A 22,772-nucleotide genomic window follows, 5' to 3' on the forward strand; every position below is an offset into this window, starting at 1 on the left:
AAAGTGTTCATTCAGACTTACATTTTGTGCTTTCTTTTTTCACTTTTTCCTTTTTTTTTAGTAAGCATGTATCTAAATAGAAAACAAAGTGTATGTTAGTGCCTCACAACCAATGCCTTAACACATCTGAGGTTTTGTATGATGATCAAATTTAAAAGAGGACATTTATTCCTCATTCAAATTCTTTGTGTCTTCAGGTCTCTGGCATGCATTTTGTATGAGATGTGCTGTATGAATCATGCATTCACTGGCTCCAATTTCTTATCCATCGTTTTAAAAATTGTTGAAGGCGACACTCCTTCTCTCCCTGAGAGATACCCAAGACAGCTTAATGCCATCATGGAAAGGTACGGAAAGAAATGTATTGCTGCAGAAGCAATTTTAAATTGTACTTATATTTTAGTTCATTTGAACAATAATTTTCTTTTTAAACATTACAGCATGTTGAATAAGAGTCCTTCATTGAGACCATTTGCTATAGAAATTTTAAAAATTCCTTACATTGCTGAACAACTACAGGTATTTAAAATGAAAGGGATACCTGGAAGCACATATTAGCATTTATATACCTTCTAGGACTTGTAGATGTGCTGTGGGAATAAGATGCAGCAAGAATCAGTCAGAAAGGAGAAACAAGGTTTTTTTTAAAAGTTGGGGGAAATTATTAGTAGGCAATCTCTGCCAAGGAAGGTGTGTGAACTCCAGCTCCCTGGTGCCCCAGATGTGAGAAGTTTGGATTGTGATTTTTTGCCTAACTGCAGCATCCACCCTTAGAGCTCTTGGCTTACAAATCTTACCTCTACCTCTTACCTTTGTACGTGTATCCCTGCTAGTGCAAGAATGTACTACTAATGATACAAAATCTGGGGGTTTCATTGGGCCTTTATTATTCCATTCCTTATTTTGTATCCTACTAATACTTTTTATTGATTAGCTGAGTTTATTTTGTTTTCCTGTAGATTAAAAATTTCGATGCAGAGAATCTGCCTTTAATGGTAAGCAAAAAGCAAATGGTGTCCTCTCAGGATGTTTTTTTGTTTGTTTGTTTCCTTGTTTTTAGACTTCATAGGCTTTTATAATACAAATCCCTTGGGCAGATTTCCTTTAATTTTTATGAATAGTTTTAAGTGGACCCACAGAGCAGCCATTCACCTTCACAAATGGGCACATCTTTTCATCAGTGTCCAGTTCTCAGGCACAGGAAACAGGGATGCTGACTTGATGTGCAGTCATGAGTTGAGCTCTGGCACTGTACTGACACTGGGGGGTGCCAAAATGATAGGAACAGATATGGCTCCTGTCTTTTTGAAGCTTGGCTGCTAGTAAGAGGACCCAGTAACCAAGAAAATGTAAGCAAGTAAATAAAATAATTGTAAACTATCAGAAGAACTAGGAAGAAATATAGCATGCTGTGAAATAAGGGAAGGGAAGGGCTTTGGTGGTCAGAGAAGGAGCAGGTGACATTGTGACATCAGTGAGATGGTGAGAAGCAGCGTGCCCTACAAAGAGCCTGAGGGAGAGGGTTGTGATCACAGGGAGTGGCTCGTACAAAACTCTGACTTAGGTGATGTCCCCTGGAGGGGGAAGCACTAAAGACGTGGGATAAGCAGGACAAGAAGAGGAAGTGGTGGGAGGTCCCTGGTGCTTTCAGTTCTCCCTGAGTATAGCTCTCCACTTGCCTGAGGGCAGACTTCTGAAAAGAGGCTGGTTGTTGGGATCAAAACCACGATGAAGGGTGTGTGAGCAAAAAAACAAACAAAAAAGTCAAAAGGCATCCAATAGATCCCCTGGGACTAGGGTGAGACAAATGAGGCATTTTCCCTGGTGCAAAATTAAAGAGGACACCAAAAACTCAGTAATCCAGATAAATAATGTTGCAATGTAGTGTTTTTTAAAAAAATCAAAAGTAATGCTAAAAAAAAGTCCATAGTAACAAAATATCAAACGTTCAAGGACAGGATCCAATGGGGCTAGGATGAAAGTGGAGCTAAAACCAAGCAGGACCCTGCAGAGCCGTCTCAGGTATAAAAGTCCCTCCATGTCCACTGTTTCTTGAAACAGTGTCCACTGTTTGTAGAAAAAGGCTTTAGTCTCCTAAGACTTTCCTGAGTTCCAAGAAACAGACTCAGGTAGTTACTAATTAGAGAATTGAGGGAATGTAGAAACAAAAGAAAAGCAGTCAAGCAAGAAAAGTAATGATAGCCTCAACAACAGTTCAGTGATAAAACAGAATGCTAGTTCCTCCCCAAGGGATATATATAATAATTTAATTCATATGTTTGAGTTGTTCTGCAGAAACTAGGACCCCTACCCAGGTGGTGACTATATGATGAAAACCAGCATGTAGACCCCAGACTGGTTGGAACCAGAGATTGATGATTAAGATTCCCAAAACACCACCTTGTTACCTCAGCACCAACCAATCTGAAGAAAGTCCATGAGCTGCAACCCTCACCCCAAATGTTGCTTTTAAAGACCTTTCCCTGAAAGCTATCAGGGAGTTCTGGTCTTTTGAACATTAGCTACCCATTCTTCTTGCTTGGTGCCCTGTAATAAACGCTGTACTTTCCTTCGCCACAACCTGGTATCATTAAATTGGCTTTGCTGGCGAGCAGACCTAAGTTCAGCTCGGTTAGAAACTGAGGTAGAATGGTGCAAGTTCAGGACCGGGTCTTGTCGCTTTTTAAACTTTTGCTATTGTATTCTCCAAGGCTTTTTGTCATTAATGTTGATTTTTAAAATAATAATGCATTAAAATATTATTTATCTTGGTTACTGAGTTTTTTATGCCCCTTAAATTTGTACCTAAGGTGAGTGCCTTGCTTGTCTCACCCTAGTCCTGGCCTTGGTGATGCTGAAACTCAGCCTCTGTGCACCAGTGATGAATCAAATCTTGGAGACAAAGTTTTGGGTGAAGTAGAAAAGAATAGCTTATTGCTTTGTCAGGTAAAGGGGGACACAGAAGACCCATGCCCTCAAAGCTGTGTGTTCCAACTCAGGGGGATTTGGTGAGGAGTTTTATAGCAGTGGTTCAAGGGTAGGGTTGCTGTTAAGGATCAGGGTGTGTGCAGGGCCTTTAATCTGGCCTCAGGTGGTCTCCTGATGAGCTTCTGTGGTTCTCCAGGTTATCAAACTCTGACTTTCTCTCTAGAATGAAGAATGCTTCATCAAGTAGTTAACATCCTCCATTTGTTGGGGGTTTTAGTTCTGCAGAAGAACTCAAAGGTATTGTTATGTGTATCCCTTGAGGCAGAACCAGGACCCTGTCCCAAGGCTGCACTATTGTTTCTTAACTGCTCCTCCCTTCTCTCTGCATTCCCTCCCTTCATTGATTAGCAACTGTTTGAACCTACCCTTTGGAACTCAGGGAAAGTCATGGAGGCTGAAGCCTATTCCCTACAAATAGGGGACACAGAAAGGCTTTCGTGCCCAGGAGCCTCACAGGGTCCTGTTCGGTTTCACTGGGAGCAGAGACATCCTCCACTACAGTCCCTGAGGTGGGAGAGAACTGTGTGTTCTTGGAGCTGAAGGAAGGCCTGCCTGTGGCTGGGTGACCGGGAGCAAGAGAGCAGGCAGAGCAATATGAAGTTGGAAAGATGGACAGGAGCCTGACCCCACAGGAGCTGCTGTGTAATGTTTTAGACCTGTTACAGAAGGAAAAATAGTTACCAGTGGGTTTGATTTCAAGCCTCAGTAGTACTACACATCAGAAAAGGCTACTGGTCATTTTATGCCTCTTCATCCCTGAGGAGTCTTTAAGGTATGTTACGGCTGTTCTTTTTTTCAGCACCTGATGTGCCAATGTTCGGAAATGACCCTGGAAGACCAGAATTTGAATCGTCAGAAGGAGGCAGCTTATATAATTAATGCTGTGTAAGTAATTGCTTTGTTTTTAAAAAGCCCACTGAGTGTAAATGTTAAATGCATTTGTCTTAAAAAATATTAGTGCTAAGCTGACAGCATGGAGTATCCTAGAATTCACTTAAGTCTTGCCAAGAAATTAAGGAGCTTCAGTAACTTGACGTGCCAAAGTCCTTCGCCCCAGGTGGTAGTAAATTGAAATCATAAAAGTTTAAACCTCTGCACAGCTTACAGATCTGCAGGGTAGCTCTGCAGTTGCATTGTAAGTATATAGAGAAATTCATCTCTCAAACGTTTAGTGATATTTATGCTAATGAACATTCAGATTAAGCATAAATGGCTTTCACACGTTGGTTGTTTAACAGGAACTGGCAGAGTATCTATTGAAAAGCTGACACTGTAGAGTCCTGGGACAATTGAAAATAAGCCAAAATTTACTTTCTTGAGATATACATAAGAACTAGAGAATGTGTGTTTTACAAAGAGCCATAATTTTTTCCTGATCTCATTTGTCTCTCATACCTATTCAAAATTTCTATGCCATAGCTTACAAGAGCCCAGAATACTAGGTTATGTCAGAACAGCCATGTACAGCTGTGCAGGCTGTGTACTGCACAACTCCAGGGGTCACCACTGATAAGACCAAATCTATAATTTTGCTGAAGAAATGTTATTTAATTTTGTTCCAATGAGAATGACAGTCCCTCCCAGAGCTGTGCAGGGCAGTGAAGTGAGAATGGTAGCCCTCATCAGCTTGATCTTCAAGGCCAAATTACACAAATATGCTTCTCTAACCCCCAGTCCAGTGGTTTCTCAACTGTGCCGTGTTTGTTTTCCATCCCCACTTTCAAACTGAGGGAACTGGTCCATCAAAGGTATTCAGTCTTTGTTTAATGCATGATCTCCAGTTAAAATACCCTGCAACTCAGGAGATACATCTTTAGGCATGCCCCTATAACCTAGTTTTCTTGGGTTACTACCTATTTTTTTCAGGAATGCCTGGAACTTCTCATTTTATTTTATTAACAAGATATGTGAGAGTAGTAGGTATCTTATTTTTAAAATACTGGACTAACGTTAGCTATCATTTTGCACTGCAGTTTTGAAACAGTTTGCCTGACTGTGCTTACAATTATAGTGTGCTTGAATCCAGTTCTTTGGGTGATCTTTCACATTATGAGATATTGATTTCAAATCGTCACTGTTATTTTCAAGATCTATGACTGTTTTGAGGGGCTCTATCTGGTTTTACAAAATAAAGCATGTGTATTCCTGAAAACTGCATGGCCCCTGGAGGCTCTGGTCTGAACTGTATTCTAGAGGGATGAGAACTGCCTACAGAGGTCATTACAGTTTCCTCATAGTGTTTCTTTCTTTCTTTCTTTTTTTTTTTTTTTGTGGTACGCGGACCTCTCACTGTTGTGGCCTCTCCCGTTGCGGAGCGCAGGCTCCGGATGTACAGGCTCAGCGGCCATGGCTTACGGGCCCAGCTGCGCCGCGGCATGTGGGATCTTCCAGGACCAGGGCATGAACCTGTGTCCCCTGCATCGGCAGGAGGACTCTCAACCACTGCGCCACCAGGGAAGCCCTCATAGTGTTTCTTTTCTTTTTTTTTTTTTTCCTGTGTACATATATTTTAATGTAAGTGGGGACATCTTATACACATTTTAAAACTTGAATGTTTTTTATTTAACAAATATATGTATTTTGACAATTATTCAATCTAAGTATATGAATATACCCCAGACTTTTCATATTGTCTCCTCCTATGTACACGAAATATAAAGATGAAAATAGCTTTATGTCTGCTTAAAGAAGCAATACTATTTTTAATGTAAAATATTCAGACAATACCAAAGATGAAAGAAATAGTTAAAAAGCAACTGAAATCTCACCACAGTGAGATGATCCCCATTTTGGTGACTAGTTAAGTCTATTCCTTTAGGTATTCACACAAGTGTAAACATACACCCATATCTACCACATACATGTTTATAATATTTATCAGTGGATTACATACAAGTTGATTTTTATCACAAAACTGTTTTACTTGTGCTTGGGGATTTTTATCCTCCCTCCCCGTCCCCGCCTCACAGTGTTTCTTAAGGAGGGAGTTGAGTGCAAAAGGCATTCCGCTATTGGGCCCTAACCAAGCCAGGCACAGAAGCAAATGCCATTGAGAATGTGGTTGCAGACCTTTCAATACATGGTTAATGGAAGCACATTTCTTTAACTGAAGAAAGAGGCTCTCGAATAATATTGGCTAACATTTTCAGGGGTAATGACCATATGCTTTGCTCTGCTATAAGCTCTTTGCATGAATTAACTCATTTAAACTCACAACAACCCTACAAAGTAGGTACTATTATTATTATTATTTAAACAATCATAGAGAGGTCAAGTAACTTGCCCAAAGGCATACAGCATGTAGCCTGGAGCTAGGATTTGAACCTAGAGAATGTTCTTAACTGTGCAATTAATCACTATGCCATGCTGCCATAAAAATACCTACTGTATGAAGCCTAGAAGATAAGGCATATTCAATAACTTTTAGCTATTATAATACTACCATTTTGGGATACTTTTATATGTCAGGCACTGTACATACATTATCTCATATAATACTCAGGGTAGCCCATTCTTTATGGATGAGAAAATTGGGGTTCAGAGAAATTCAGTAACTTGCCCAAGGCTACAGAGCTAATGAGTGGTAGAGATGGGATTCAAACCCTGCCTAATTCCAAAATTGTGTCTTATCCACATGGTTGAATTAGTCTGCCAGTCTATTTACTCCTTAATGGCCAAGTTCCTAATTTGTCTTGCACTATGAAAAGCAGTCATAAGCAATGAAATGAGCAGAAATTTGCAAAGTACATAATTTGCTTTTAAACAAAAATCTAGTTTAAACAATATTGCCAATTAACCACAGTCCTTCTTGGCTAATTACCTACCCAGAGTTTATTAATTTTCACTTGGCATGTCTTGAGATGCTTTTCCCTTCTCAGTAGTGTAATGATACTTCTGTAAAATACTTGTTTAATTTTTCTGAGCATGTTTGGTATGGGTTGCACATGGGAACCTTTATTATCTATAGGCAGAAAAAATCCACCTGCAGACCCTGTGGGCGCTGTCTGAGGTACAGAAAATGACACCAAGAGAGAGGATGCGGCTGAGGAAGGTCCAGGCAGCTGATGAGGAGGCCAGGAAGCTAAAGTAAGTGACCTTCCCTTAGTGCCCTGGGCCCTGGGCTGCTTCCCAGGGCTCTAGAGGAACTTGCTGAAGAAAAGCAAAAACCACAACAAGAAAATGCACATATTTATCAGTTTATTCATTTATTCATTCACTCATTCCCTCAAAAGATGGTTATTGAGCCATAGATGGTTATTGGATGCCAGGCACTATTAATAGCAGGCTTTCAGTCTTGTGTGAAAAGAAGGATTGAATATCAGGGAGGTTATTAGGAATGAAAATATAAGGTCAGCCTCCAGACGAAGCCTCTTTGTTGTTGACACCTTCTGTACACAACACCGTGAGGGGGTGATAAGGTGGCCTCACTATTCTGTCCACACTCCCCAGGTGTTTGCTAAACCCCTCTGCCCAGAGCCCTGGCTGCTGTGTACCTGCAGAAAATTGCTGGCTTTAGGAAGGAGCCTGGAAACAACTCTGTTTTGTCAGGTAAAGCCCTTCACAGTCTGCTCTGGGCATGCTGCTGGTGTGAGAGATCACAAGTGTTTAGAGTTTACACATGAAAAGGGGGTTCCAAAGAGCCCAAAACTCCCAATTTCTCAAAGACTGATTTTTCAGCTGGTATGTGACCCAATTGCCTAATTTTTCTTCTTCTTTCTTCCTCTGCCAATTTTTTGGTGGCTTAGAAGCCCCAACAAAGAATTAGAGGGACAAAAAAAGACCTGAAACTCAAATCTGTCCAATGTGATATCATTCAGTGTTCAGTTGGAAGATATGTGCAAACCAGTACACCACTAGGTGTGGATTTTGCTGAAGAAATATAGTCAAGAAAGTTGTTTGGACTGTTGCATCAACTCACAGTCCCAGATCTATTTCTAACACCTCAGGAATGACAATATTTCCAGGGTACCATGGTTCATGTCATTGGTTGAGGGTGAAAGGAAAATTAAATCTCTGACAGGAACAGATTAAAAAGGCAATTTAACAACTTGCACATTACAATTTATTTTTCAAATTAAAACTATTTTTAATATGTAAAAAAGTCATAGATCTACCTCATGGCATTTAGTATTTTTGTTATTAAAGGCAATGGTTTTTAAATAAGTTTGTTCTTGATTTTATGAATGAATTGCATTGGAGTGGTTTTGATTATTGTTTCTAGGATTTGAGAAAGGTCATGTGTTTTAGGTAGGAAATGACCCCATTGTCATGAGGGTTATAATGTACCCACGTAATAGACAAGAAAATTTGACTATAGGGATATTCAGTGATTTTTCAAGAAATCTAAGTATAAATTAGCATACAAATAATCACAAGAACTCAAATCTTTCCTCCAGTTTAATAGCAGGTCTATTAAATTCAACTCTTCTATTGTAGAGGAAACAGAAAATGTCTGAGAAAAATTCCCCTTCACAGTGCCTCTCATATTCTTTTCCATAAATTCTTTGAAATGCAGGTCTGTTTTCCACATCTATGGGTTTGTTACCCAGTTATTCATATGTGTTGGGCTCTCTCCTGAGCATCAGAGACACACTCCTGTCCTTTGTCAGCACAGGCCGAGAGCACACAGGAATGGCACCACCCTCTTCCCCTGAGTTCTGGGTTCTTGAGGGTGAACAAAGAGCCAGCATCCTGCGTGCTCTAAAGGAAAATTGAGTGGGGCTGCACCGCACTCACGTGATAAGGGAGAGACCACAGGCCTGGCTGCCCTACACCCCAGTCTGCCTTTTGAAACAGGGATCACACTTGCGTAACGTAGATGTGGTTTTAGCAAATTGCAGCTCTTTTTCTATGTTCACTTTACGCAGAAAGCTTTTGGAAGAAAAATATGAAGAAAACAACAAACAAATGCAAGAACTGAGATCTCGGAACTTGCAGCAGCTGACTGTGGATGTGCTCCACGTGAGTGCGCTTCTGTTTTAAATTTTACAAAAGACCTTTTCTTGCCTCAGATTCTTCAGATTCATGGGGCCAGTTGGGTAGTAAAAGGGACAAGGTAGGGAAAAAAAGCATCCAGACCAACTCTGCCCAATTCCAGGCTGGACTGGGATTTGTTTTAGAACGTAGGCCAACAATTAGTGATGGCACTAATTCAAAGCAGCTGTACCAAGTGCCTGCTGTGTAAGGATGACTTAACCTGCATCGAATGAACAACTGAAGAGTTAAAAGTATGACTTTGCAGAGCAAATGTGTGTCTATCTAATTTTGAATTTCAGCCGTGCTATTGTTGCTTTACTTCTTTAGTCCACTGTTCTTTTTCTGTCTTACTTTTCGTTCTTTCCCTCTTTATTTTCTGTCGCCCATCCATATCATCGTGCGTTGTGTTAATAACCCCTTTCAAACTTTGGAGAATTATCATACATATCCAATAATAGGGTTGCAGACTCACATGAAATGCACCCCAAATTCATGTCCTCTGCATCCCAAGCCTCTAAATACCATCCCCTAATGGTTAAAAATATCTTCATTGACCTTGGTGTGGACTTTGATACTTAAGGTAGTCTTTCTTCAGGGTTGTATTTGGATAATAGACATCAACACCAACCTCCTAGCTCTTTGGTAAAAACAATTTGGGAAGGAGTCCTTCTTATGGAAAACTTTATTGTCTCAAATTCTGGTTATTTGTTCATTGGCCATCCCTGTATCTGAGGGAGATTCTTTCCTTTAGCAGGAAGAACCAAGCCCCTGAGGCTGTGGGGATGATCCTCATTCTACTGTAGCTCAGTACTCACAGGGCTCTGCACCCTGGGGTGTGCCGGAGCCCTGGGCAGAGCTCGCTCGCAGACAAGGCAGAGCATGGGAACGTTGTTTTCTGCTTCCCTCTGATTGGTGATCCACTTTTTTCAATTACTTAGTGGTTGGGAATGCTTTAGAGTTCTGAAAACCCAAAGTTGGAGCAGATGGGGGCCCAGCCTACACTGACCTTAGGAGTCTCTGTCCATCAGGCCCTTTAGCAGACAGTATGTGGGTGCTGACGCTGCTCCATCCCAACCCCTGTTCTCCACCATCTCTTACTCCCAGGGAGGCTGGCCTCAGAGGTGTAGGGGTGGGATGGTTCCTGCTCACAGAACCTTAGGGTGGAGAAGTTGCCAGCTGAGGGGCAGCAGTGTCAGACCCCTACTCGGGGAAGGGTCTTGACACCACCAAGCCCCCTGCAAACACTGAGCACCCTCCTTCAGCTCCCCAGATACTTTTGAGGCCCTGAAATGATGACTTGTGGAGGTAGGTCATCTTCCCCTCAGGACTGAGACTGCAGATTCCCGCACATCCCCAACAAGAGTCTGGCATGATGATAAGAATTCTGCATTTGTTAATATATGTAAAATACTTGTTTAATCAGCTGATAAAAACCAGGATATTTTTTTGGAATGCTCAGGGTCCCCTGCTTCTGAGGGATTTTACCCCCAGAGATTGGAAATTGAGAAGTACAGACGTGATAATATTTTGTTTTATAAAGCCTAAATAACTTTATTCTTAAAGTTAGCATATGGCAAATAAAAATGTAGTTTCAAGTACGATCTTACATTTTACTGTCTGACAACTTACTTAACTTCTTTGCTTTTCTTCATTGGCCTTAAAAGTAATCATTTCTGTGTTCTTTTTCATTTCCAATATGATTACTATTAGTGTGAAACAACAACACTGTATGAGGTCTTGTCCCTTCTATAAATTAGGGCCCTTGGGGGATCCTAGTCACTTAAGATTTTATTAGCTCTATATTATCCTACAGAACATGGGAGTTCAGATCTTGGCCCAGTTCAAATGAGGAAAGTGAGGATTTCACAGAGATTTTATGAAGTCCGAACTCATAACCTCCACAGTGTCTGCCTAGTTTCTCCCAATTCCACCCCCGTCCATCAGCAAGGAGCAAAGGCAGGAGGGAGGTGCCTGCTGCTGTCTTGACCAGAGATGGTGGTTCATTCTTTGGTCGTGTAAGATTCAGTATCACCAACATCTTTGGTTCTGAGCTTTCCAGAAGCAAGTTTCCTAAGTTGCATATTGATGTAGGCAGGAAGTGCTCCAGGCAGCCCCTGGCTCTTGAAGAGAAGACCCTCCCTGGGCTGACTCTGCCCAGTGCGCAGCATTGTTCAGCACCACAGGCCTCTCACCCTCCTTTGTGCAGTTACATCAACCATTTCCCTCTGACCCATCAGTAGCATCCCACTTTCTCTCTTTCAAATGTCACTGCCTCTTCAGGAGAACTGTCTTTGACCTCAGTCTACTAGCCCTTCTCCAAATTCTTATGTTTTCTAGCAATGCTTCTCAAACTTCAAAATGTACCTGAATCACCTCTTGGTCTTGTTGAAATGTAGATTCTGATTTGGCTGGTCTGGGATGGGTCCTGGGATGCTGCATTTCTAACAAACTCCCTGGTGATTCCTATGCTGCTGGGCCAGGACCGCACACTGATTAGTAATGGACAGAAATTGGGGTTCTTGAAAGCAGCTTCAGATGAAGGAGGATCTGGAAAAGCCATGATGAGCGGATCTTCCTATAATCTCTTTTTTTTTTTTTTTTTTTAAACATCTTTATTGGGGTATAATTGCTTTACAATGGTGTGTTAGTTTCTGCTTTGTAACAAAGTGAATCAGCTATACATATACATATGTTCCCATATGTCTTCCCTCTTGCGTCTCCCTCCCTCCCACTCTCCCCATCCCACCCTTCCAGGCTGTCACAAAGCACCGAGCTAATATCCCTGTGCCTTGCGGCTGCTTCCCCCCAGCTATCTACCTTACTACGTTTGTTAGTGTGTGTATGTCCATGACTCTCTCTCGCCCTGTCAAAACTCACCCCTCCCCCTCCCCATACCCTCAAGTCCGTTCTCCAGTAGGTCTGCGTCTTTATTCCTATCTTACCCCTAGGTTCTTCATGACATTTTTTTCCCTTAAATTCCATATATATGTGTTAGCATACGGTATTTGTCTTTTTCTTTCTGACTTACTTCACTCTGTATGACAGACTCTAGGTCTATCCATCTCATTACAAATAGCTCAATTTCATTTCTTTTTAAGGCTGAGTAATATTCCATTGTGTATATGTGCCACATCTTCTTTATCCATTCATCCGATGATGGGCGCTTAGGTTGTTTCCATGTCCTGGCTATTGTAAATAGAGCTGCAATGAACATTTTGGTACATGACTCTTTTTGAATTTTGGTTTTCTCAGGGTATATGCCAAGTAGTGGGATTGCTGGGTCATATGGTAATTCTATTTGTAGTTTTTTAAGGAACCTCCATACTGTTCTCCACAGTGGCTGAACCAATTCACATTCCCACCAGCAGTGCAAGAGTGTCCCCTTTTCTCCACACCCTCTCCAGCATTTATTGTTTCTAGATTTTTTGATGATGGCCATTCTGACTGGTGTGAGATGATATCTCATTGTAGTTTTGATTTGCATTTCTCTAACGATTAATGATGTTGAGCATTCTTTCATGTGTTTGTTGGCATTCTGTATATCTTCTTTGGAGAAATGTCTATTTAGGTCTTCTGCCCATTTTTGGATGGGGTTGTTTGTTTTTTTGTTATTGAGCTGCATGAGCTGCTTGTAAATTTTGGAGATTAATCCTTTGTCAGTTGCTTCATTTGCAAATGTTTTCTCCCATTCTGAGGGTTGTCTTTTGGTCTTGGTTATGGTTTCCTTTGCTGTGCAAAAGCTTTGAAGTTTCATTAGGTCCCATTTGTTTATTTTTGTTTTTATTTCCATTACTCTAGGAGGTGGGTCAGAAAGGATCTTGCTGTGATTTATGTCATAGAGTGTTCTTCCTATGTTTTCTTCTAAGAGTTTGATAGTTTCTGGCCTTACATTTAGGTCTTTAATCCATTTTGAGCTTATTTTTGTGTATGGTGTTAGGGAGTGATCTAATCTCATACTTTTACATGTACCTGTCCAGTTTTCCCAGCACCATTTATTGAAGAGGCTGTCCTTTCTCCACTGTACATTCCTGCCTCCTTTATCAAAGATAAGGTGTCCATATGTGCGTGGGTTTATCTCTGGGCTTTCTATCCTGTTCCACTGATCTATCTTTCTGTTTTTGTGCCAGTACCATACTGTCTTGATTACTGTTGCTTTGTAATATAGTCTGAAGTCAGGGAGCCTTATTCCTCCAGCTCCTTTTTTCGTTCTCAAGATTGCTTTGGCTATTCGGGGTCTTTTGTGTTTCCATACAAATTGCGAAATTTTTTGTTCTAGTTCTGTGAAAAATGCCAGTGGTAGTTTGATAGGGATTGCATTGAACCTGTAGATTGCTTTGGGTAGTAGAGTCATTTTCACAATGTTGATTCTTCCCATCCAAGAACATGGTATATCTCTCCATCTATTTGTATCATCTTTAATTTCTTTCATCAGTGTCTTATAATTTTCTGCATACAGGTCTTTCGTATCCTTAGGTAGGTTTATTCCTAGATATTTTATTCTTTTTGTTGCAATGGTAAATGGGAGTGTTTTCTTGATTTCACTTTCAGATTTTTCATCATTAGTATATAGGAATGCCAGAGATTTCTGTGCATTAATTTTGTATCCTGCTACTTTACCAAATTCATTGATTAGCTCTAGTAGTTTTCTGGTAGCATCTTTAGGATTCTCTATGTATAGTATCATGTCATCTGCAAACAGTGACAGCTTTACTTCTTCTTTTCCGATTTGGATTCCTTTTATTTCCTTTTCTTCTCTGATTGCTGTGGCTAAAACTTCCAAAACTATGTTGAATAAGAGTGGTAAGAGTGGGCAACCTTGTCTTGTTCCTGATCTTAGTGGAAATGCTTTCAGTTTTTCACCATTGAGGATGATGTTTGCTGTGGGCTTGTCATATATGGCTTTTATTATGTTTAGGAAAGTTCCCTCTATGCCTACTTTCTGGAGGGTTTTTATCATAAATGGGTGTTGAATTTTGTCGAAAGCTTTCTCTGCATCTATTGAGATGATCATATGGTTTTTCTCCTTCAATTTGTTAATATGGTTTATCACATTGATAGATTTGCGTATATTGAAGAATCCTTGCATTCCTGGAATAAACCCCACTTGATCATGGTGTATGATCCTTTTAATGTGCTGTTGGATTCTGTTTGCTAGTATTTTGTTGAGGATTTTTGCATCTATGTTCATCAGTGATATTGGCCTGTAGTTTTCTTTCTTTGTGACATCCTTGTCTGGTTTTGGTATCAAGGTGATGGTGGCTTCGTAGAAGGAATTTGGGAGTGTTCCTCCCTCTGCTATATTTTGGAAGAGTTTGAGAAGGATAGGTGTTAGCTCTTCTCTAAACGTTTGATAGAATTCACCTGTGAAGCCATCTGGTCCTGGGCTTTTGTTTGTTGGAAGGTTTTTAATCACAGTTTCAATTTCAGTGCTTGTGATTGGTCTGTTCATATTTTCTATTTCTTCCTGATTCAGTCTTGGCAGATTGTGCATTTCTAAGAATTTGTCCATTTCTTCCAGATTGTCCATTTTATTGGCATAGAGTTGCTTGTAGTAATCTCTCATGATTTTTTTTATTTCTGCAGTGTCAGTTGTTACTTCTCCTTTTTCATTTCTAATTCTATTGATTTGAGTCTTCTCCCTTTTTTTCTTGATGAGTCTGGCTAGTGGTTTATCTATTTTGTTTATCTTCTCAAAGAACCAGCTTTTAGTTTTATTGATCTTTGCTATTGTTTCCTTCATTTCTTTTTCATTTATTTCTGATCTGATTTTTATGATTTCTTTCCTTCTGCTAGCTTTGGGGTTTTTTTGTTCTTCTTTCTCTAATTGCTTGAGGTGCAAGGTTAGGTTGTTTATTCGAGATGTTTCCTGCTTCTTAAGGTGGGCTTGTATTGCTATAAACTTCCCCCTTAGAACTGCTTTTGCTGCATCCCATAGGTTTTGGGTCGTTGTGTCTCCATTGTCATTTGTTTCTAGGTATTTTTTTATTTCCTCTTTGATTTCTTCAGTGATCACTTCATTATTAAGTAGTGTATTGTTTAGCCTCCATGTGTTTGTATTTTTTACAGATCTTTTCCTGTAATTGATATCTAGTCTCATGGCGTTGTGGTCGGAAAAGATACTTGATACAATTTCAGTTTTCTTAAATTTACCAAGGCTTGATTTGTGACCCAAGATATGATCTATCCTGGAGAATGTTCCATGAGCACTTGAGAAAAATGTGTATTCTGTTGTTTTTGGATGGAGTGTCCTATAAATATCAATTAAGTCCATCTTGTTTAATGTATCATTTAAAGCTTGTGTTTCCTTATTTATTTTCATTTTGGATGATCTGTCCATGGGTGAAAGTGGGGTGTTAAAGTCCCCTACTATGAATGTGTTACTGTTGATCTCCCCTTTTATGGTTGTTAGTATTTGCCTTATGTATTGAGGTGCTCCTATGTTGGGTGCATAAATATTTACAATTGTTATATCTTCTTCTTGGATCGATCCCTTGATCATTATGTAGTGTCCTTCTTCGTCCCTTTTAATAGTCCTTATTTTAAAGTCTATTTTGTCTGATATGAGAATTGCTACTCCAGCTTTCTTTTGGTTTCCATTTGCATGGAATATCTTTTTCCATCCCCTTACTTTCAGTCTGTATGTGTCTCTAGTTCTGAAGTGGGTCTCTTGTAGACAGCATATATAAGGGTCTTGTTTTTGTATCCATTCAGCCAATCTGTGTCTTTTGGTGGGAGCATTTAGTCCATTTACATTTAAGGTAATTATCGATATGTATGTTCCTATTTCCATTTTATATATTGTTTTGGGTTCGCTACTATAGGTCATTTCCTTCTCTTGTGTTTCGTGTCTAGAGAAGTTCCTTTAGCATTTGTTGTAAAGCTGGTTTGGTGGTGCTGAACTCTCTCAGCTTTTGCTTGTCTGTAAAGGTTTTAATTTCTCCATCAAATGTGAATGAGATCCTTGCTGGGTAGAGTAGTCTTGGTTGCAGGCTATTCTCCTTCATCACTTTCAGTATGTCCTGCCACTCCCTTCTGGCTTGTAGGGTTTCTGCTGAGAGATCAGCTGTTAACCTTATGGGGATTCCCTTGTGTGTTATTTGTTGTTTTTCCCTTGCTGCTTTTAATATGCTTTCTTTGTATTTAATTTTTGACAGTTTGATTAATATGTGTCTTGGCGTGTTTCTCCTTGTATTTATCCTGTATGGGACCCTCTGTGCTTCCTGGACTTGATTAACTATTTCCTTTCCTATATTAGGGAAGTTTTCAACTATAATCTCTTCAAATATTTTCTCAGTCCCTTTCTTTCTTTCTTCTTCTTCTGGAACCCCTATAATTCGAATGTTGGTGCGTTTCATGTTGTCCCAGAGGTCTCTGAGACTGTCCTCAGTTCTTTTCATTCTTTTTTCTTTATTCTGCTCTGCAGTAGTTATTTCCACTACTTTATCTTCCAGGTCACTTATCCGTTCTTCTGCCTTAGTTATTCTGCTATTGATCCTATCTAGAGTGATTTTAATTTCATTTATTGCATTGTTCATCGTTGCTTGTTTCATCTTTAGTTCTTGTAGGTCCTTGTTAACTGTTTCTTGCATTTTGTCCATTCTACTTCCAAGATTTCGGATCATCCTTACTATCATTATTCTGAATTCTTTTTCAGGTAGATTGCCTATTTCCTCTTCATTTGTTAGGTCTGGTGGGTTTTTATCTTGCTCCTTCATCTGCTGTGTGTTTTTCTGTCTTCTCATTTTGCTTATCTTACTGTGTTTGGGGTCTCCTTTTTGCAGGCTGCACTTTCGTAGTTCCCGTTGTTTTTGATGTCTGTCTCCAGTGGCTAAGGTTGTTTCAGTGGGTTGTGTAGGCTTCCTGGTGGAGGGGACTAGTGCCTGTGTTGTGCTGGATGAGGCTGGATCTTGTCTCTCTAGTGGGCAGGTTCACGTCTGGTGGTGTGTTTTGGGGTGTCTGTGGCCTTATTATGATTTTAGGCAGCCTCTCTGCTAATGGGTGGGGTTGTGTTCCTGTTTTGCTAGTTGTTTGGCATAGGTTGTCCAGCACTGTGGCTTGCTGGTCGTTGAGTGAAGCTGGGTGCTGGTGTTAAGATGGAGGTCTCTGGGATATTTCCACCGTTTAATATTATGTGGAGCTGGGAGGTCTCTTGTTGACCAGTGTCCTGAAGTTGGCTCTCCTACCTCAGAGGCAGAGCCTTGTCTCCTGGCTGGAGCACCAAGAGCCTTTCATCCACACAGCTCAGAATAAAAGGGAGAAAAAGTAGGGAGAATTAGTAGAAGTATGAGTAAAGAAAGAAGGAAAGGAGGAAAGGAAGGAAGGAAGAAAGAAGCAAAGAAGGAAAGGAGGGAGGGAGGGAGGGAGGGAGGAAGGAAGGAAGGAGGGAAAGAAGGAAAAAAGACAGAAAGAAAGATGATACAGTAAAAATAAAATAAAGTATAATATAGTTATTGAATTAAAAAATATTTAGAAAAAAAAAAAAAAGGGACGGATAGAACCTTAGGACAAATGTTGGAAGCAAAGCTATACAGAGAAAATCTTACACAGAAGCATACACATACACCTTCACAAAAAGAGGTAAAGGGGGAAAAATCATAAATCCTGCTCCCTGAGACCACCTCTTCAATTTGGGGTGATTCGTTGTCTAAAGGAGGGAAGGAAGGAAGGAAAGAAAGAAAGAACGAAGGTAAAGTATAATAAAGTTATTACAATTAAACTTAATTATTAAGAAAAAGAATTTTTTAAAAAAAGTCATGGACGGATAGAGCCCTAGGACAAATGGTGGAAGCAAGAGTATACAGACAGGATCTCACACAGAAGCATACACGTACACATTCACAAAAAGAGGAAAAGGGAAAAAATCATAGATCTCGCTCCTAAATTCCACCTCTTCAATTTGGGATCATTCCTTGTCTATTCAGGTATTCCACAGATGCAGGGTATATCAAGTTGAATGTGGAGCTTTAATCCGCTGCTTCTGTGGCTGCTGGGAGAGATTTCCCTTTCTCTTCTTTGTTCTCACAGCTCACAGGAGCTCAGCTTTGGATTTGGCCCTGCCTCTGCGTGTAGGTCGCTGGAGGGCGTCTGTTTTTTCGCTCAGACAGGACGGGGTTAAAGGAGCCGCTGATTCGGGGCCTCCGGCTCACTCAGGCCGGGGGTTGGGGGATGGGGGTAGGAGGGGCACTACGTGCGGGGCGGGCCTGCGGCTGCAGAGGCAGCGTGACGTTGCGGCAGAGGCCGGCGTGATGTTGCACCAGCCTGAGACCCGGCGTGCGTACTCCCGGGGAAGTTGTCCCTGGATCCCGGGAACCTGGCAGTGGCGGGCTGCACAGGCTCCGCGGAAGAGGGGTGTGGAGAGTGACCTGTGCTCGCACACAGGCCCCTTGGTGGCGGCAGCAGCAGCCTTAGCGTCTCCCGCCCGTCTCTGGGGTCCGCGGTTTTAGCCGCGGTTCGCGCCCGTCTCTGGGGTTTGCGCTTTCAGCCGCGGCTCGCGCCCGTCTCGGGGGCTCGCGCCCTCAGCCGCGGCTCGCGCCCGTCTCTGGGGTTCGCGCTTTTAGCCGCGGCTCGTGCCCGTCTCTGGAGTTCCTTTAAGCAGCGCTCTTAAACCCCTCTTCTCGCGCACCAGGAAACAAAGAGGGAAGAAAAAGTCTCTTGCCTCTTCGGCCGGTGCAGGCTTTTTCCCGAACTCCCTCCCGGCTAGTCGTGGTGCACTAACCCCTTCAGGCTATGTTCAAGCCGCCAACCCCAGTCCTCTCCCTGAGCTCCGTCCAAAACCAAAACCCGAGCCTCAGCTCGCAGCCCCGCCCGCCCCGGCGGGTGAGCAGACAAGCCACTCGGGCTGGTGAGTGCCGGTCAGCACCGATCGTCTGTGCAGGAATCTCCCCGCTTTGCCCTCCGCACCCGTCGCTGTGCACTACTCCGCGGTCCCGAAACTCCCCCCTCTGCCTCCCGCAGTCTCCGCCCGCGGAGGGGCTTCCTAGTGTGTGGAAACTTTTCCTCCTTCACAGCTCCCTCCCACTGGTGCAGGTGCCGTCCTTATTCTTTTGTCTCTGTTTTTTCTTTTGCCCTACCCAGTTACGTGGGGAGTTTCTTGCCTTTTGGGAGGTCTGAGGTCTTCTGCCAGCCTTCAGTAGGAGTTCTGTAGGAGTTGTTCCACGTGTGGATGTATTTCTGGTGTATCCGTGGGGAGGAAGGCGATCTCCGCGTCTTACTCTTCCGCCATCTTCAAGGTCCCCTCGCACTTAGAGTTCTAAAAATATCTCCATATAATTTTGTTGTATAGGCTGTCATATGTTGAGTTGGCTTGTAACCTCTCTCTCTGGGCTTCTATTTCCACGGCGCGGATGAAGCTGTGAAGGGCGCCGAGCCTCTTTTGAAGACGCAAAACCGGGACAGTGGCTGTGCTCTCTTTCAGGACGTGCAAAAGCCGTCCCAAGATGAATGGGGTAAAACCCTGGACGCTAAGGAAGCTGCCACGGCCCTGGAGAAGAACCTGAGTCTGGCCCTTGAGGACCTGCGTGCCCTGTATTCTCCTATAATCTCTTTCGGAAAAAAGAGCATTTAATGGGAATTGAAGAAAAGGAGGGGCAACCTGAGGGAAGGCTTTCTTGTTACCCCTGGAGGAGGTTGGAGAGAGGAGGCCAGGCAGAGAGGAGACCCGTCTGATCACATTCACAGGCACAGGAGTGAGGCAGGCCTAATATATTCAGAGAACCAAGGAGGGGGAGCTGATACTTTGCAGATGGACTGAAGGGTCTAGACATCTCATGGAAGGGCATCAGTGAGCTGAAAAGGATGAAATACAATGTGAGAAATAAGCTGGATTAATTGGATGCAAGAGGCTAAAGAAAAACATGATTAAGAAGGAAAGAAGGAAGAGGCACACATTCCCATCTTTGCCCAGATGCACATTTGTGGTTGAATTTCTTCCTCCTCTCACTGGGGCTCTGTTCTTTAGTCCTCTTCCTTCTGTCTGGCTGGCTGAAGCAAACCTCATTATATTTCAAAAGCAGTTGTAGGAGATAGAAACACAGTTAGGGGAGAGACAGGCTGGCTGTGTCACCTCTTAAATGTTTTAACAATTCTTTGAGGCGTTTAGGAGGGTGGCTTGCTTTGTTTTTCAGAACCTGACTGATGGGGCCTTTTACACTGGAAGGAATTTTCTGCTCCACTGAATTTGGGCTTTGAAATCTTGAAGCATAGTTGACTGTGGAATCATGTTGGCACCATTTCTTTAAAGGATGGTAGCTTAAAACAACTAGATACCACGATGCACACACTAAGCCCAGTCTTTCTTTTATCTTGGGGTGTATGCAGGTGTGATGGTTTCTGTGAAAATTGTGTGGCAGATCAGGCCTCCAAATGTGAAACAGTCCTGGGGATCAAAGAGCAGATCAAGTCTTGCTCCTTCTAAGAGAAGCAATTATAACAATTCTGTTCTCTTCAAAGAGAACCTCAGAAAATCAAAGTCAACTGAACGTCTAAATACTTGTTGTCAAATAATTTCTGAAGTGCACACAGAGGCACATTTCATGCAGTCTCTGCTTTTTGCACTATCAGTGACCCTTTGAAATTTGGAGCAAGTTTCACCTCCTGCAACAATTATTATACAGTACAAAAAATGGACTTCTTAAAAATATTTTATGACTGTATTTCCACAGATGCCACATCACGGTGTAGCACAGCTATGTTTTACTTGTTCATTTAAGATTAGTTTGAACTTTCTCCTTTTGATAAGAAGATGCTCTTGGAATAGTTCTCCATGAAAGCCATTTACCCAGGAAAACAGGTCAATTCAGCATTAGCTCTGGGTGGCAAACACACACACACACACACACACACACACGCACACACACACATATGCACACACACACACAGAGTGATTAGTTGACATGCCTATTGAAACATTTGAGAAGTTTTAACTTTTATTTTTTTGAAGTGGAAACTCTTTCATGTCACCTCTTAGATCTCTTTCTTTTAGGAAATTGAAATTCATAGAATCACAGAGCTTTTAAAGCTGGAGGAGAGCTTTATAAGACATTATTGAAGCCAGCACCTCTAGTCTTGAGATGAGGAAGCTGAGTAGGGCTGGACATCCTGCCCGCCTCACCCTCACCATGACCCTGACACTCAGGCCAAGGGAGGTTATATGATTTGCCCAAGGTCACCTGCCGAGTTAATTCAGAGCTGTTCCTCTCATTCCAAGCTGCCTTCTTGAGATTTGAAAATGTTATCATGTTTAAGGGAAAGGATTAGGTGGGCTTTTGTTTCTAAGTCATCTTCTAAACAAGAATATTGTTTCATTTGTGGTAATGCTGTTTCCTCTGATCAGCTTCTCATGAATTGTTCATTACCTTCTGCAAGGAATTTGATGACCCAGCTTCAGAGAACCTGCCTGAGTCTCAGCCCATTCCTTCCCTGGACCTTGGCACACTTGGATCAAGTGTAGAGGACACTGTAGCTGACCTTGGAGATCACGGTATAAGTTTGCATTAGCCTGCAGAAGGCTGCTCTTGGATGACATGTGTGTTGGTGGGGCTGACCCTCCAGTGAGCCTGGCCGGCCTCTGGGAGAAGCCTTGGGTGTATGTGGCCACCTTCCATCAGTTTGCCAGAGCTGGGCTGTGGTGGTGAAGAGAAGAGAAGCCGAGGGCTTTGTCCATCCTCTCTTGTCTTCTTTGTCATAGCAAAGATGAGCTGGAAACTCGCACCGGATGAGGGACCTCCGCTTCTACATGAGTTAAACAGCATCACTACTAACATGTGTAAGACTGTGAATGCTCTGAAGTAAGTTGTTTCCCTGGACCTCATGAACCAGAAAAAAAGTGCTCAGAGCTGTCAGCCAAACTGGGGAGATATGTCATAGCCTAATGTTATCAAACATGAGTTTTAGAGTAAAAAAGCTGGCCCTATCAGGGAAGACCCTGGCAACAATCTGTCTAGGTCTCAGTTTCCTTTACCATGAAACAAGAATAAAGCAAATTAGCTAAGGCCTGTGACATGCTCTCAGCTCCATGCCCAGCACATGGTAAAAACCAAAGAGAGGGAAGCAGTTCATGACTCTGAGGGGCAGGGCTGGGAACGTGGGACCTTGAAGTCCTGTAGGGCCGCTGACAAGTGTTAGGAACATCATAGGCACTCAGTGAACATTCTCTGAGTGAATGAATGTGTGGATGAATGACATGTTGTCTCGACCTCTGAGAAGCAGATGCCAAGACGGGACCAAAAGTGCAAGGATATTATTAGGGGAAATGTCTGCATAAAAGGAGTTAGGAAAGGAGCTAGGAAAGGCTGAGAGGACTGTCAGACCGCAATTCGAGTCTCATTCCAAGTGAAGAGAGAGGTTCGCTGGATGAGCCCTAGTCTGTGAGGCAGTCAGAGGCAGCCAGGACGTCAGGAAGTGCTTCAGGAGACTCAGCTGTCAGAGGCTGCGTGTCCCTGCTGCGGTGGGCCTGGGGAGGGGGGGATGGCGGAGGGGTGTGGTAGCCTCACTCTCCTTGTGGGTGAATGTCTTGAGGTGCATCCTCATGGCTGGAACTCTCTTTGGCAGCAGCTGAGTTCTCTTTCCCAAGAATGGAGGTAGTGAAACTTGGATTTGGCTGGTCATCTCAGCCCAAATTTGCATTCGATGTCTTCCTGATGGAGCTGTTAGAGCTCGTGCTGCCTTCTTCAGCTGTGAGGAGACTAGGACCTGATGCTCTTCAGGTTGCCATTTGCCAACTTTTGAAATGGTGTTTTGGAAGCCATCTGGTAATGGGTGTTACTGGCAGACAAATATGTGTATCAGATGGATTTGCATTTAGATTCTTT

General features: G+C 42.3%; 1 protein-coding gene across 1 annotated transcript in view; it reads left to right on the plus strand.

Annotated features, from left to right (window-relative positions):
* NEK11 (NIMA related kinase 11) overlaps positions 1-21,529 on the plus strand; it is a 121,381-nt gene extending 99,852 nt beyond the window's left edge. Inside the window, 7 exon segments of the mRNA XM_032630706.1 lie at positions 198-347; positions 441-519; positions 3,788-3,871; positions 6,956-7,074; positions 8,856-8,953; positions 19,520-19,623; positions 21,328-21,529. Coding sequence (XP_032486597.1) covers positions 198-347; positions 441-519; positions 3,788-3,871; positions 6,956-7,074; positions 8,856-8,953; positions 19,520-19,623; positions 21,328-21,459 — 766 coding nt within the window. The 3' untranslated portion in view covers positions 21,460-21,529.
* Positions 21,530-22,772: the final 1,243 nt, after the last annotated feature.

This window comes from Phocoena sinus, chromosome 4 (assembly GCF_008692025.1).
Source record: "Phocoena sinus isolate mPhoSin1 chromosome 4, mPhoSin1.pri, whole genome shotgun sequence".
In the NCBI taxonomy this organism is placed as follows: Eukaryota; Metazoa; Chordata; class Mammalia; order Artiodactyla; family Phocoenidae; genus Phocoena; species Phocoena sinus.